A 17,761-nucleotide genomic window follows, 5' to 3' on the forward strand; every position below is an offset into this window, starting at 1 on the left:
AGGTTAATTAATACAAGAGGTATCGGTTTACCATATTGTATGGCTGAGTAGTACTTTAGATATACATATACCATATTTTATTAAACAACTCATATATTGATGGATACTTTGCAATTGTCAATTGTGCTGCTATAAACATTTGAGTTCAGGTGTCTTTTTTTTTTTCCTTTGGGTAAATACCCAGTAGTGGGATTACTAGATGAAATGGTAGCTCTGCTTTTAGCTCTATGATGTATCTCCATACTACTTTTCATAAAATTAGTACTAGTTTGCAGTTCCACCAGCTGTATATGAATGTTTCTATCTCTCTGCATCCATGCCGACATTTGTTGTTTTTAGCTTTTAGATAAATGCCATTCTCACTGGAGTTAAGTGATATCTCATTGTGGTTGTGATTGCATTTCCCTGATGATACGAGATGTGGAACATTTTTTCATATGTTTCTTGAGCATTAGTCTATCTTCTTTTGGAAAGATTCTGTTCGAGTCTTTGCCCACTTTTTAATAGGATTGTTTGATTTTTTCTTGTTGATTTGCTTGACTTCTTTATAGATTCTACTTATCAGCCATTTATCCAATGTACATTATGCAAATATTTTCATCCATTCTGTAGGCTATTTATTTACTCTAATGATTGTTTCCTTGGCTATGCAGAAGCTTTTTAATTTGATTAGATCCCATTTATTTATTTTTCTTGTTGCTATGATTGCTTTGGGGATCTTCTTCTTAAATTCTTTGCCTAGGCTGATGTCTGTAAGTGTTTTTCTAATATTTTCTTCTAGAATTCTTATGGTTTTCATGACTTAGGTTTAAGTCTGTTATCCATCATGTGTTGATTTTTGTGAAAAGTGAGAGGTGTGTATCCTGTTTCAGTTTCTACATGTGGCTATTCAATTTTCCCAGCACCACTGATTGAATAAGCATTCTTTTCCCCAGAGTATGTTTTTGTCTGCTTTGTCAAATTTATATGACAATATGAGGGTGGTTTTATACCTGGGTTCTCTGTTCTGATCCTTAGGTTTATGTCTCTGTTCTTGTGCCAGTACAATGCAGTTCTGGTTACTATAGCCTTGTAGTATAGCTTGAAGTCTGGTAAATTGATGCCTCCCAATTTGTTCTTTTTGCTTAAGGTTGCTTTTCCTATACAGGGTCTTCTCTGGTTCCAAACGCACCATAGAATTATTATTTTTTTTAGATCTCCAATAAATGATGCTGTTATTTTAATAGATTGCATTGAATCGTAGATCACTTTGTATAATATAGACATTTTAACAAATTTGATTCTACAAATCCTTCAGCATGGTGTATTTTACCATCAGATTATGTCCTCTGGTATTTCTTTCCTTAGTGTTTCATAGTTCTCCATGTAGAGGTCTTTCACCTTCTTAAATATATTTCTAGGTATTTAGTTTTCTTTGTTGCAGTTTTGAAAGTTATTGAGTCTTTGATATGTTCTCAACTTTACTATTGTTGGTGTATCTTTTTATTCTCATTAAACTTACCATTTTTGTGTTTCCTGGCAGAAGCTGAAACTCCAGTTCCCAAGTAAAATTTAACTAAGCAACTCCAAAATCAGCTTTATGTATTGCCCTCTTAATGTATTATTCCAGAGCTACATTTTAGGAACTTTTGGCAGGGTGTTGATTTGCTGTCTGAAGCCCATCAGTGTTATACTGAAAGCATCCTGAGGATAGTAATTTAACTGAACAGTTGAATAAAAGGCTAAATTTCTGTGAAAAATTCATGTAAACCATAACATATTTTCCACTGCTTTCCTAAGTTTGACTGTAGTTTTATCTGAAGACATAGATATTTAGATGCTGTACTGAAGACTAAACAAATAGGATTTAAAGGTTTGATATGTTTAAAGTCACTGCAATATAGAGCGAGTTGTAGGTTAGGACTATAAATGTTGACGCAAGTGTAAGGAGAAAGAAAGATGACAAACAGCGCATGACTATATGTGGTAAGAGGATCATATCCTTTACAGATTTTTGTAAACTCATGTTTGAAATACTTTAAAAAATATATCTGGGTTCCAGAATGATACATGAACTTATGCTGCATATCTTCCCCTAAATGAATGACTGTTGAAAGTTCACTCTGAAACTCAGTTTCCTCATTTGAAAAAATAAAGAAATTGAACTAGAAAGTCCCTAATTTTTCTTGAAGTGCTACTATGGTTTAATTCTTGACTGCCTCAATATTATTGTTTTTCTGTGACCTCATCTATCTTTATTTTCTTTAATTTCAAATTATTAAGGGGTATACATATTTTTATTATATGGATAGGTTTTATAATGCTTGGGTCAGAGCTTTAAGTGTGCCTATTACCCAAATAGTGATCATTGTACTCATTAGGTAAGTTTTTGGCCCTCCATTTCTTACCTCTCCCAATAATTACCAATAATTTTTGATTGGTTTGATTACCAATAATTTTTACTTCCCTCTGTGTACATGTCTGTCCTTTGGTTAGTTCCACTTTATTATAGAGTGCATGTGGTATTTGTTATTCCATTATTGAGATACTTCACTTAGGATAATGGCCTCTGATTCCATCCAAATTGCAGTAAAAACATTAATTCATCATTTTCATGTCTGGAGAGTATTCCAAGGTATACACATACCATGTTTGTTAATTTAGTCATTAATTGATGGGAACTTGCATTGATTCCACATCTTTGCAAATTGTGAATTCTGTTGCAGTAAACATTCAAGTGCAGATATCTTTTTATTAAAATGACTTCTTTTCCTTTGGGTAGATATCCAGTGGTGGGATTGCTGGATCAAATAGTAGGTTTACTTTTAGTTCTTTGAGAAATCTTCATACTCTTCCATAAAGCTTGTACTAATTTTCAGTCCCTCCAACAATGCCTAAGTGTTTCTGCATCTATGCCAGTATCTGTTCTTTTTGGATTTTTTTTTAAAATAAAAGCCATTATAATATTGGTAAGGTGATATATCATTGTGGTTTTAATTTTTACTTCTCTGATGATTAATGATGTTCAGCATTTTTTCACATGTTTATTGGCCATTTATCTATCTTTTGAAAAGCTTCTGTACAAGCTTTTTGTCAACTTTTCAATGAGATTGCTTGATTTTTTGCTGATTTGCAGCAATTTTAGAGACTCTGGTTATTATTCCTTTATCAGATGTATAAATTGTGAATATTTTCTGCCATGTATAGGTTTTTTATTTGCTCTGTTGATTATTGCCTTTGCTGTGTAGAAGGATTTTAATTTAATCAAGTCCCATTTATTTATTTTTGTTGTTATAATTGCCATTGGGGTCTTCGTCATAAATTCTTTGCCTAGGCCTATATCTAGAAGAGATTTTCTTACATTTTACTCTAGAATGGTTATGGTTTCATGCCTTAGGACTACATGTTTCATCCATCTTGAATTAACTTTTGTGAATGGTGAGAGATAGGGGTCTTGTTTCATTCTAATGCATGCGGCTGTCTAATTTTCCAGTATAATTTATTGGATATGGTTTCTTTTCCCCAGTGTATGTTGTCTTCTTTGTCTAAGATCAGTCAGTAGTATCTAGGTGTTGTTTTTTTCTTGTTGTTGTTGTTATCAGTCACCTATATGGCCTACATCAAGTGTATGTTCATAGAATATACACTGATTTTATATTACAAGTAATGTAATTTATTGGTAAACTATCCAAGGTCAACTTGCTGCAAAATCTACTCTTAGGTTACTAAATGTGTTAATATGCTGGGTATCATAATTAAATATATGCCAGGCTAGTATTGGAAGGTGCTTTTCAAAAATGTTGATTTTAGTGTTAGAATATTTGATGTTAAGCTGTTCTTTCTGTGAATACTTAGATAGCAGGACCAGTGGCCTAGTGAGGTTGCTGCCATTTGTGCCAGTAAATCTGTATCATTAGCAAATAAATTCATCTTATTTTTATCTTCTTTATGAGCAGGGAATGTGTAATCATGCATCCATTATCAAATGATTAATGGACAAGTAAGAAAAACAGGAGGCAAAATGTGCATCCCTTTTATCTGGCTTGGAAGTTTCTGAGATCTCACACAACTTTTTTTTTCTCATTATTCTAGGAATGGTATTGAGGTGAAAGCTCTATAGATTTAAGAAACAGGAATATTCTAGTGAACTTATTGGTCTAAACCTGAAAGTGGTTCAGTGACTCTGCAAAAATGTTCCGATATTCCATATGGATTTCTCCACATCATGACAAAAATATATCAATGATCAAAAATGAAATAGCCATCATTAAAGCTCATATGTTCCTAGTGTACAATATCACTTTGAAAGTCTGAGGCCGATATTCTATACTAATAATTTATCAGGAAAGAATCTGGCACATATTTTGATAGACAAACGACTGAGTCTTTAACATGTGATGATGCCATTGTTTTCTTTTTCACATTTTTGTTTTATTTCAAGATAATGTGAAAGTATAAACATTTTGATTGCATTTTATATCTTTGCCTCTCCCTAGCAAGAGTTAGAGGTATGCCCTTCCCCTCCACAATGCTCACCACATCCCTCAGATGTGGGTCTACCCCACACGCCCTGAATCCCTGGTGAGTACCACCACCATTTGAGCACCATAGTGTTAATCAGTCAGTATCAATTTGATAGCAAACATGCATGGAGCCCATTTTTCTGACCTTGTGTCACCTCATTTTGGATAATGGGCTTAAGCTTAATCCAGGATAATATAAGTGGTCCCAGCTCACTATCATTTCTTAGAATTGAGTAATATTCCATTGTAAACATATACCAAATTTTAATAATCCATTCATGAATTGACAGGCACTTGGGTTGTTTCCATGTCCTTGCAATAGTGAATTATGCTGCCAAAAACATTTGGGTGCAGATGTTTTTATAATAGAATGTCTTATGCTCTTTTGGGTAGATGACTAATAATGCTATTGTTGGATCAAAAGGTATTTCTATTTTTAGCTCTTTGAGGTATCTCTAAATTCTTTTCCACAAAGGTTGTACTAATTTGCAGTCCCACCAGCAGCATAAGAGTGTCCCTGTCTCTCCACATCCTTGCCAGCATTTGTTGTTTTGGGATTTTTTGATATAGGGCAATCTCACTGGGATTACATGATATCTAATTGTCCTTTTATATTTGAGTTCTGTGTTCTATTCTATTGCTCTATGTCTCTATTTTTGTCCCAATACCATGCTGTTTTGATTACTGTACCCTTGTAATATTGTTTGAAGGATGGTAATATGATGTTTCCAGATTTGTTCTGTTTGCTTAGATTTCTTTGGCTATTTAGACCCTTTTCTGGTTCCAAACAAAGTGAAAAATTTATTTTTTCTAGATCAGTGAAACGTGGCATTTGTATTTTAATGGTGATTGCATTAAATCTGTAAATCATTTGGGGTAATATGGACATTTTGACAGTTTTAATTCTACTGATCCATGAGCATGATAAATTTTTCCATTTTATTGTGTCATCTGCAATTTCTTTCCTCAAGCTTTCATCATTATCCTTGTAGAGATCTTTGATCTCCTTGGTTAAGTATATTCTTAGGTATTCTTTTTTCTTTCCAGCTATTGTGAATGATATTAAGTCTTTGATTTGACTCTCAGCTTGACTATTATTGATATATAGAAATACTAGTCTTTTGTGTACATTGATTTTGTAACCTGAGACCTTTCTGAATTTATTTATCAATTCCGGGAATCTTTCGGTGAAGTCTTTGGGGTTTTCTAGATACAAGATTATATTGTCAGCAAAAATTGATAGTTTGACTGCTTCATTCCTAATTTGGATACCCTTTATATCTTTCTATTGCCTGATTGTTGTGGATAGGACTTTCAATACTATGTTGAATAGCAGCGGTGATGATGGACACCATTGTTTTTTCTAGTTCTTAGGGGGAATGCATTAAACATTTCCCGATTCAGTATGATGTTGGTTGTGGGTTTGTAATGTATAGTTGTTATAATGTTGAAATGCATTCCTTGTATGCCTAGTTTGTTGTGGGTTTTTATCATAAAAGGGTGCTGTATATTTTCAAATGCTTTTTATGCATCTACTGAGATGATCATATACTTTTTGTTTTTGCTCTTGTTTATGTGGTGAATCACATTTATTGATTTACATACGTCGAATCATCCTTCCTCCCCAGATGAAGCCCACTTAGTCATAGTGGATTATTTTTTTTGATATGCTGTTGGATCTGGTTTGCCAGTATTTGACTGAGGATTTCTGTATCTATATTCATAATGTATATTATTCTATAGTTTTATTTTTTTTGTTGTTGTATCCTCTCCTGGCTTTGGAATCAGGTGACACTGGCTTCATAGAACTTGTTGGGGAGTGGTCCCTCCTTATTAATATTATGAAATAATTCTGCAGAATGGGTACCAACTCTTCTTTGTATGTCTGGTAAAATTCATCTGTGAGTACATCTCATCCAAGGCTTTTTTTGTTGTTGCTGGGAGGTGTTTATTGCTGATTCAATCTCATTGCTCATTACTGGTCTCTTCAGGAATTCTATTTCTTCCTGATTGAATCTTGGCAGGTTGTGTGTTTACAAAAAATTGTCCATTGTCTATATTTTTTAGTCTAATTGAATAGACATTTTCTTAGTATTCACAGATAATATTTTGTATTTTTGTGGGATCAGTAGTAATATCTCCTTTATCATTTCTGATTGCACTTATTTAAGTCCTTTATCTTCTATTCTTGGTTAATCTAGCAAGAGGTCTATCAATTGTGTTTATCTTTTCAAAGAACCAACTTTCTTTTTCTTTTACTCTTTGGTTGCACTTTATTTAATGAATAACATTAAAAATAATAGGAGCTATAAATTAAAATTTCAAACTCCAAGTTCTATATAATTAAAAAAAAACCCTGAGATTTGGGCATGCCTATAATCCTCACTTGGGTGAGGCAATGAACCAACTTTTTATTTCATTAATCTTCTGTGTAGGCTGGGCATGGTGGCTCATGCCTGCAATCCTAGCACTCTGGGAGGCTGAGGCAGGTGGATTGCTCTAGGTCAGGAGTTCGAAACCAGTCTGAGCAAGAGTGAGACCCCGTCTCTGCTATAAATAGAAATAAATTAATTGGCCAACTACAAAAATATATAGAAAAAATTAACCGGGCATGGTGGCGCATGCCTGTAGTCCCAGCTACTCGGGAGGCTGAGGCAGGAGAGTTGCTTGAGCCCAGAAGTCTGAGGTTGATGTGAGCTAGGCTGACGCCACGACACTCTAGCCTGGGCAACAGAGTGAGATTCTGTCTCAAAAAATAAATCTTCTGCATAATTTTCTTGCTTTTGATTTCATTATATTTTGCTGTGATCTTAGTGATTTTTTTTTTTCTGCTGCTGGCTTTGCATTTGGTTTGCCCTTTATTTTCTAGTTCCTTCACATGTGCCATTAGGTTGTTAATTTGTGGTCTTTCTGTATTTTTGTTGTAGACATTTAAGACTATAAATTTTCCCCTTAGAACTTCTTTTGCTTAATCCCATAGATTTTGGTAGCTTGGGTCCCATTTGTCATTCAGTTCAAGGAATGTTTTGATTTCCACCTTAATTTAATTATTGACCCAATAATTGTAAAGAAGCAGGTTTTTTAATTTCCATCACTTTTTGTATTTTTTAGTTTTTTTTTCCCTTGGAATTAATTTCTAGTTTTATTTCACTCTGGTCTGAGATAGAATATTATATTACTTCTATTTCTTTAACTTGTTGAGACATTTTTTGTGGCCTAAGATATGATCAATCTTGGGGAATGTTCCATATACTGATGAAAAGAATGTGTATTCACTAGTTTTGGGGTAGAATGTTCTGTAAATGTCTGTTAGTCCCATTTGTTCTTAAGTCCAATTAAAGTCCAGTGTTTCTTTATTTCTTTTCTGCTTTGATGATCTGTCTAGCTCTGTCGGTGGGTTTTGAATTCCACAGTAATTATGATACTGCTATTTATTGATTTGCTTAGATCTAATATAATTTTATGGATGTGGGAGCTTTTGTGTTACTCGCATATATATTTAGAATTGTTATCTCTTCTTGTTAAATTGTACTTGTTACCACTATAAAATGACCATCTTTTTCTTTCTTTATCACTGTTTATTTAAAGTCAATTTTATGTGATATGAGTATGGCTATACCTCCTCTCCTTTGGTTTCCATTTGCATGGAATATTATTTTACATTCCTTTATCTTGTGTCTATATGTGTCCTTGTGGGTTAGATGTATTTCATGAAAACAGCAGATACTGGGGTTGTATTTTTTGATTCATTCGTCTAGCCTATGCCTTGAATGGGGCATCAATACTGTTAATGCTGATTTATACAATTGATATCTTGGATGTTGTTTTGTTCATTATGTTGAGTAGTAGCTTAATGTGTTGTTTTCCCTCTCACACTGTTGTTTTATATGAACTGAGTGCTTTAGCTTTTGGGTGATTTTACACTGGTGAGTGTTGATTGTTCTGATCCTTGTATAATGAAATTTTAATTATTTTCTTCAGTGCTGGTCTTATCATGACAAATTCCCTTATCTGGAAAACTCGTTTTTTTCTCATTCATATATGAAACTTAGTTTTGTATGATAAAATGTTCTAGGCTGGCAGTTGTTCTGTTTAAGAATACCAGAAATAGAGACCCAATCCCTTCTGGCTTTTCAGGTCTCTGCTGAGAAGTATGCAGTTAGGATTTTCCTTTGTAACTTACTTGATGTTTTGCCTAATGGCTCACAATAGTTCTTCATTAGAGTTGACTTTGGGAAGTGTGATTGCAATATGTCTTGGTGATTGCCTCTGTGTAATGTATCTCCAAGTTTTTTGTTAAGCTTCTTGTATCTGGATGTTTAAATCTCTAGCAAGACCAGGGAAGTTGTGCTCAATTATTCCCTCACATAGGTTTTCTAGCTCTTGCTCTTTTTATTCTTCACCCTTAGGGGTCTCTATTATTCTTATATTTGGCTGTTTTACATAATCCCTTATTTCTGGTATTGTTTATTAATTCCTCTTGAGTCTTTTTTTCTTTATTTTTGGCTAACTGGGATAATTAAAAAGAGTGTCATCAAGCTCTGAAATTCTTTCTTCTGACTGGTCTAGTCTATTCTTAAAGCTTTCCACTGAGTTTTTTATTTCTATAAACAAAATTTGTCATTTCTAGAGATTCTACTTCTTTTTCTAAATATACCTATCTGTTTAGTAAATATTTCATTCATTTTCTGAATTGTTTTTCTGGTTTGTTTGAGTTCATTTTCCATATTCTTTTGGATTTCATGGATCTTCCATACAATGCATGTTTTTAATTCTTTATCTGTCATTTCAGTATTTTCATTTTAGTTGGGATCCATTGATACAAAGCTTATATGCCCCTTTGGGAGTGTTTCCCTCTGATTTTTCATTCTTCCAGAGTAATTGTGCTGATTCTCTCTCATCTGGAGCAGCTGTTGCTTCTTGGTTTTAGATTTTCTTTTCTTTTGTTTATATGGGACTTTACCCCCCTCCTTAAGTATGTGTGTGTAGTGTATGCTAGGTAAGAAATTTTGGCTTTGCTTGTGTGTGCTTTGACAGGGTGTAGGTTCTGGATGTATGCCTTGGTTATTGACATCCTTAGTGTGGTGGTTTTCTCAGTTGCTAGTTCTTCATAGGGTATAGTGGTGATGTGCTATGGGTGTGAGCAGATTCCCTGCCTTATGCTGATGAGATAAGATGGAGGTCAGTGAAATCCTCTGTCTTTCTCTAGTTCTGTCATCTTTTTAACAGCATGAATTATATTGGGGTGTCCAGTTTAATCCCTGTGATAGCAGGTGGTGCTGGTGGGTAAGAATCAGCTATGCATTGTATGATTCAGTCAATGCTGTAAAGAGCTGTATAAGTTGGTTGCTGTTTTTCTGTTTTTGTTTTCTTTTTATGTTCTTGTTATTTTAGTTCATTTTTTAAAACTATGACCTGCTCTAGTCCCTCAGGAGAAACACTCCAGTGCCCCAGGTGGTAGGTGGGTCCCTGGAGCTTCCAGGTGAGTCCTTATTATCTACCACAGCAGAGGTGTGTGTAGGACTTAGGCTGAGTAGGGCTTAGGTGGCAGAGCCTGCCTTCAGGCTCTACAAAGTCCAGTAAGAGAGCTGTCTGGGAAGAGGTAAAGGGTCTGCTCCCAGGTCACTGGGGAAAGCATGAGGGAGGGGCTAAAGCAAACCCATACAGTCCAAAATTATCCATGTGGGAGCAGAGGTGTCTGAGCTGTCACTATCTTGCTGTAAGGAGTTGATTTTGCTTTTCTCCCTGTCCCACACCATGGTCTCCTTCTGGCATCTGGCTGCACCAGGAGCTCAAACTAGCTGACCTCACCAGGAATGGCTCTGTGGGCTGGGAGCTTCCCTATCCAGGATCTTGTCCTGGGCCAAAGGTATGGCTTTACTTCAGGGGGAAGGGTGCTCCATGAGTGTGCTGTGAGCAGGACCCACACTGCAGTCTCTTCTCAGCTGTACTCATATCAGTTCTCTCACCTCCAAAGGTTAGTTCACAACTCTCCCCTTTGTTCCCCCTATCAACATGATCCATTCCTGGGAATATGGGACCTGGACTGTTGGCCTGTCTCCAGGTCCCCCAAGTTCAATCCCTGATCATGTAAGGGAGAAGTGTGTTGGTCCTAGGTTGCCTGTGGAGTGCTCTAGCAGCTTTGTTGTTCCTTTAATATGGGGTTTCCCCTACATTGCGGAAGCAGCCATGCAAGTAGTATCTGAGACGGTTAGAGGGAAGGGAGCTCACAGACCAAGCATCCCTTGGTCTGCTACATGTTGTAAAGAGGAAAGATGTGAGCCCCTCTTTTTGTGGACGTCTTGATGGGTTTGGTACATCAACATAGAGTAAACAGTTGCCTCTGAGAGTCTTGGCTCAATCATACCTCTTGGGAGAAGCAGGGAGGGGCAGAGTGGGGGAGGAAAGTAATCTGAATGGAGGACAGTTAAAATTTGGTTGTATCTGTCCATTTCTCTGGAAGGCAGCCCACTTAGAATGTCCAAGCTTTGGGGTCACACTGATCCCCCAGGACCCATCAGCTCCTGTGACTCCTACAGACTGGGCCGGAGTTGTGAAATATTTATGTGGTTATGAGTGAGACGAAAGCTGAGGTGCTGATGAGAAAAAACGTATACTTGGTGGGTTTTGGGTAGAAGGTTCTGTAAATGTCTGTCAGGTCCATTTGTTTTAAAGTTCTGTTTATGTCCATTGTTTCTTTGTTTATTTTCTGTTTGGAGGGTCTGTCCTGTTCTGTCAGAGGGGTATTGAATTCTCCAGCTATTATGTGCTGATGTTTATCATTTTGTTTAGATCAAGTATGATTTGTTTTATGAATCTAGGTGCACCTGAGTTAGGTGCATAAATATTTAGAGATATTATGTCTTCTTGTTGAATTGTACCCTTAACCATTATATAATGACAATCTTTGTCATTCATTACTTTTGTTGAAGACTGTTATCTGAAATCAGAAATGGTATGCCACCTATCTTATAGTTTCCATTTTCATGGAATACTGTCTTCCATCTCTTCACCTTGAGTCTGAACATATCTTGTGGGTTACATGTATTTCCTGAAAACAGCAGATACTTGGCTTGTGTAATTTACCCATTTGGACAGCACATGTCTCTTTAGTGGGAAGTTCCAGCCATTTCACATTTATTGAAAGAACTAATAAGAGGGGTGGATATATGTTCATCCTGTTGAGTAAAACTTTATTGCTGTGATTTTCCTCTTCAGCCATTGTGGTATCTAAACTTTGACCTTTAGCTTTTGGTTGACATTACACTGGTGAGTGTCTATTGTGCTGATCTATGTGGATACTGTTTTGAGTACTTCCTGGGGGGCCTTGTCTTGATGAATTCCCTCAGTGTTTGCTTGTCTGAGATGGGATATTATCTAAGATTGAGCATATCTTAGGCCACAAAACATGTATCAACAAATTTAAAAATATAGAAATTATACCATGAATCTTCTCAGATCACAGTGGAATAAAATTAGAAATCAACTCCAACGGAAACACTCATCTCTAAACAAAGTAATAGAAACTAAACAACCTCCTGCTGAATGATTATTGGGTTAAGGAGGAAATTAAGATGGAAATATAAAAGATCCTTTGAACTAAATGATAAAGGAGACACAAGGTATCAAAATCTGTGAGACATAGCTAAAACAGTCCTGAGGGGAAAATTTATATCTATACGTGCCTACATCCAAATGAAAGAAATATCATAAATAAAGAATCTAATGAATTTTCTCAAAGAACTGGAAAAGGATGAGCAAACCAATACTAAAACAAACCAGAATAAAAGAAATAACCAAGAACAGAGCAGAACTAAATGAAATTGATAGAAAAAAACTATACAAGAGATTTATAAAATAAAAAGTTGGTTCTTTGAATAAATAAACAAAATTGACATACCTCTTCCTAGATTAACCAGAAGGAGAAAAGAAATGACTCTAATAAGCTCAGTAAGGAGTGAAAAAAGAGAAATTACTTCTGATACCACAAAAATAGAAAATGCCATCTATAAATATTATAAAAGTCACTGTACACATAAACATGAAAATGTGGAGGAAAAGGGCAAATGATTAGAAACACACAGCCTCCCTAGGCTCGATCAGAAAGAATTAGTATTTCTGAACTGACCAATATCAAGTACCAAAATTGAAGCAGCAATAAAATTAACTTCCTAAAACAAAGTCCTGGACCAGATGGATTCACACCCAAATTTTACGAGACCTATAAAGGAGAAATGGTGCCTATGCTCCAGAAATTATTCTACAACGTCAAGGAGGAAGATATTCCCTCCAACATATTTATGAAGCCAACAGCAACCTGATACCAAGACCAGGAAAAGATACAACAACAACAACAAAAAATAAAACTGTAGACCAATGTCTCTTATAAATATAGAGGCAGAAATTCTGAGTAAAATCCTAGCAATCCAAATTCAGGTGCTTATCAAAAAAGCAATTCATCATGACCAAGTGGGGTTCATTCCAGAAATGCAGGGATGGTTTAACATACGCAAATCTATAAATGTAATTCACCACATAAATACAAGTAAAAACAAAGACCATATGACCCTCTCAATAGATGCATAAAAAGCATTCATCAAAATTCAGTACCCTTTTATGATAAGCATGCTTAACAAAATAGGCATAGACAGGACTTACCTCAAATTGAAAAAAGTCACATATGACAAACCCACAGCAAACATCCTACTGAACAGGAAAATTTGGAAGCATTCCTGCTTAAAACTGGAACCAGACAAGGTTGCCCTCTATCATCCCTTCTATTCAACATAGTGCTGGAAGTCCTAGCCAGAGCAATCAGACAAGAGAAGGAAATCAAGGGCATTCAAACTGGGGCAGAACAGGTGAAACCATTGCTCCTTGTTGATGATATGATCTTATATCTAGAAAACCACAAAGATTCTGCCATGAGACTACTGGAATTGATGTACAAATTCAGCAGAGGCTCAGATGGCAAAATCAATGTGCACAAATCAGTAGCATTCATATATGAGAACATTAGTCAATCTGAGAAGCAAATCAATGACTCAATACCCTTCACAATAGCAAGAAAGAAAATAAAATACTTGGGAATACATTTCACAATGAGGTGATAGACTTCTACAGGGAAAACTATGAAACACGAAGAAGGAAATAGCAGAAGACTTAAAAAGATGGAAATCCATACCATGGATTGGCCGAATCAACATTATTAAAATGTCTATACTACCCAATGTGATCAATGGAATCCCTATTAAAATATCAACATCATTTTTTGCAGATCTAGAAAAAATAATTCTACTCTTCAAATGGAACCAGAGATGACCCCATATAGCCAAAGCAAACTTAATAAGCCTAAAGAACAAATTGGGTGGTATCACTTTCCCATACATTAGGCTATAGTACAGACTATATAGTAAGCAAAAAAGCATGGTACTGGCACAAGAACAGAGACATAGACCAATGGAACGGAACTGAAAACCCAGATATAAAACCATCCTCATATAGCTAGCTAATCTTTGAAAAAGCATACAAAAATATACACTGGGAAAAAGAATCCTTATTCAATAAATAGTGCTGGGAAAACTGGATAGCCACATGTATAAGACTGAAACAGGATCCATACCTTTCAATTCTCACTAAACTCAACTCATGGTGATAACAGACTTAAACCTAAGGCATGAAACTATAAGAATTCCAGAAGAAAATGTTGGAAAAACACTTACAGACTTCGGCCTAGGCAAAGAATTTATGAAGAAGACCCCAAAGGCAATCACAGCAACAATAAAAATAAGTAAAAGAGACTTGATCAAATTAAAAACTTTCTGCACAGCTGAGGAAAGTATTACTAGAGCAACCAGACAACCTATAGAAAGGTATAATATATTCATATGCTACATGTCCAATAAAGGGCTGATAACTAGAATCTATATAGAACTCAGGAAAATCAGCAAGAATAAATCAACCCCATTAAAAATTGGTCAAAGGACATGAACAGAAACTTTTCAGAAGAAGACAGACTAATGACCAGGAAACATGAAAAATGCTCAGCATGTTTAATCATCAGGGAAATGCAAATCACAACCATAATGAGATATCACTTAACTCCAGTGAGAATGGCATTTACCAAAAAGTCACAAAACAACAAATGTTGGCATGCATGTAGAGAGAATGAAACACTCATACACTGCTGTCTGGGACTACAAACTAGTACAAACTCTAGGAAAGTAATATGGAGATATCTCCCACAGCTAAATGTAGACCTACTCTTTTATCCAGCAATTCCACTACTGTGTATTTACCCAGAGGACAAAAAGACATTCTATAAAAAGGCTTCTGCACTTTAATGTTTATAGCAGCACAATTCATAGTTGCAAAGATGTGAAAACAACCCAAGTGCCCATTAGTACATGAGTGCATTAATAAAATGTAGTATATGTATACCATGTAGTACTACTCAGCCACAAAACAATGGTGATGTAGGACCTCTTGCATTAACTTGGATGGAGCTGGAGCCCATTCTACTAAGTGAAGTATCCCAAGAATGGAAAAACAAGCACCACATGTACTCACTATCAAATTGTTATTAATTGATCAACACTTATGTGCATATATGTTAGTTACTTTCATTGGTTGTCAGACAGGTTGAGGGAGGCGGAGGGGATATGTATATTCATACCTAATGTGTGGGGTGAGCAGTGTCTGGGGGATGGACAAACTTGTAGCTCTGACTTGAATGGGGTAAAGACAATACTTGAAACCTAAATATTTCTACCCCTGTAATATTCTGAAAAATATACATATATATTTGAAAAAATAGGATAAAAATAAAGAACAAATTAACAACAACAACAACAAAAAGAGTCTGAAGATCCCAGGGAAGGACACAGGTTCAGAGTGAGTGGATAAGCAATATTGCATCTTCCATCTCAGCTTGGGTATGTGGTGATGGGAAGGGACCTCAAGGGGGCTGGCAGGTTGGTGCTTTGTCCTCAATAAGCTCCCATTTCACTGGCAGCAGAAGACTTGGGCTGATGAGGGTAAAAAGGCTCTTGAGCCAATGGGGAGCCCGCCAACTTCTAGAGGTCTGAGGGAAAGTGAAACAAAATTCCCACCTTCCCTTTTCTATATGCTCTAAGCCTCTTGGGAGTTGATCTCTGCTGATATCTTGCTCTGTCTTGTTCTGCTCTGAAACTCCTTCCTGTGGAATTTCTGGTAGGTTCTGGCACTTTTCCCTCAGAATTATACTTGATATATATCTTTTTATAAATTTAATCTAAAACTTTTCCTTCTTTTTGAGACAATCTGGCAGCCTATATCTCTGGTCAGCCATATTCTTCTCTTCTACCTTAACTTTATTTTCTAAATTTTCTCACTGACTTTTTCTTCAGTGATATCATATAGATATCATATGGATAGCATTTTCTTAGAAGAATACATAAATATTGGAACTTACCATATTTTCTATAAATTAAAAATATGTGTGGAATCTTGCTGATTCATTCTCTTAGTGTCATTGTATGAAACACATGTTACCTGGAATTTTTCTTTTATAAGATGGTTTAGATATTAATCAACCTTAGTTTTCACAGTTAGAAGACATATATATTGTTCACAGAAATCCATTATTTATGCTATAAATAATGAAATAGCTATTGATCATCAATAATTGTCATAGTCAGGATCCAGTTCTGAGGAGCCAATGAAAATTCAATACACTTTTACTGATACAATTTTGGTTATGTGGTACTCAGCTCTGGCAGTCCTAAATAGAGTTCCTATGTTTAAATTATTGCCATCATATTTTCTGCCCAGACTTACCACTGGGGCTAGACAAATCATTTAGGGGATTGGAATTCAGCAAAGCTAAATTAGATATGACAAGAAAATATCTCAGACCATCTAAATAATGTGAAAATATATATGTCATCAGTTTAGAGACTAAAGCAATTTTCTTTCAGATATTTTCTTTGCCATGATTTAGAGACAATCCATTGTCATGAAAAGTTTGGTTCATTATGAGTTTTCCACGCATTGTAAAGAGTATATAGTGGCAAAATAGAACCTTAGCTATGCTACAAAGCATACACAGTTAGATAGTCTAGGCTATACATACTTACCCTTACAGCTTTGATAAGGATTCACCCTACGTTTTAGAATCAGGATCTTCTGATGGTAATTATGTTTTATTTTTTAAATAACCAATATATTTATTCTTTGCCTTCAATTACTTTTGCATGGTAGAATGAATTTTGCTGAATTCTGAAGTGCTATTTTAATATCTGTCATGGTTTTCTTTTATGTTTTTGACCATGGCTGCAGTCCACCAGTCGATGGTTAGGGATTTGGATATTATCTAAAAATAATTAAGTTGAATTCACTAAACTTTTTGAAGGGCATTGTTGGTCGGTTATTTTTAGTATCTGTTTCACTATATGTGTTTGTGGTGCTGCCTGATAAAGACTTCTTAGGAGAAATAATTTCAAACTTACACATTCACTTTATCTCTACAGCCATTTCCTCCCTACCTCTTTATACCATTATGCAGAAAATAATTTTAGCTGCTTTATATTAATATAAAAGAATATAATTATACTCCAGGGGCTGGCCATAGAGATGGCATAACATGTTTGGATTTCGTCCTTCAATGTATAAAAGGGTGAAACTACCTGAAGTCATTTTCTCCTTCTCACCCTTCCATCTAAGCTGACTCTCATAGTGTAGACAAGCCATCCTTTAGCAGAAGTGCCAACAAGTATATGCTCTTGAAAGGGGTTCCTTCTAGCATGCCAGAGTGCTTCCTCTGACAATGTTGTTTTAGATGGAATTTACTACATAGTCAGTTCTATCTAAAATAACAGTCCATAGCTCTTAGCAGACACCAGAGTATATTATCAAGAGTCTTGGGATGTTTAAAACTATTTGCATTTTACTATCTTTGTTTTGGTTCTTGTTTTAGGTATAACAGCTGCAGCAATGGCTGAGGCAATGAAGCTGCAGAAGATGAAGCTTATGGCTATGAATACTCTTCAGGGAAGTGGAAGCCAAAATGGGACCGAATCAGAGCCTGATGATCTTAATTCTAACACGGGTGAGTGTCTTTGGGAATCTCAGGCAGGTGAATCTTACTGTTTTCTTGTGTAGTGGGAGAGAGGAGGGATGGGGGTGTGAGAATAATGTGTATACTTTGACTATAAGTAGTTACTCAAGAAGGATGCTTAACACTATTGCTAACTTGTACATGGAAATTAGAAAACCATTAC

General features: G+C 35.6%; 1 protein-coding gene across 1 annotated transcript in view; it reads left to right on the forward strand.

Moving 5' to 3' along the window:
• The window catches only part of LOC105882300 (dachshund homolog 2), a 408,214-nt gene that overhangs the window by 210,045 nt on the left and 180,408 nt on the right, over window positions 1-17,761 (forward strand). Inside the window, exon 2 of the mRNA XM_075999087.1 lies at window positions 17,458-17,589. Within this exon, the coding sequence (XP_075855202.1) occupies window positions 17,475-17,589 (115 nt within the window). The 5' untranslated portion in view covers window positions 17,458-17,474. The remainder of the gene's footprint in view (window positions 1-17,457; window positions 17,590-17,761) is intronic.

This window comes from Microcebus murinus, chromosome X (genome assembly GCF_040939455.1).
Source record: "Microcebus murinus isolate Inina chromosome X, M.murinus_Inina_mat1.0, whole genome shotgun sequence".
NCBI lineage: Eukaryota > Metazoa > Chordata > Mammalia > Primates > Cheirogaleidae > Microcebus > Microcebus murinus.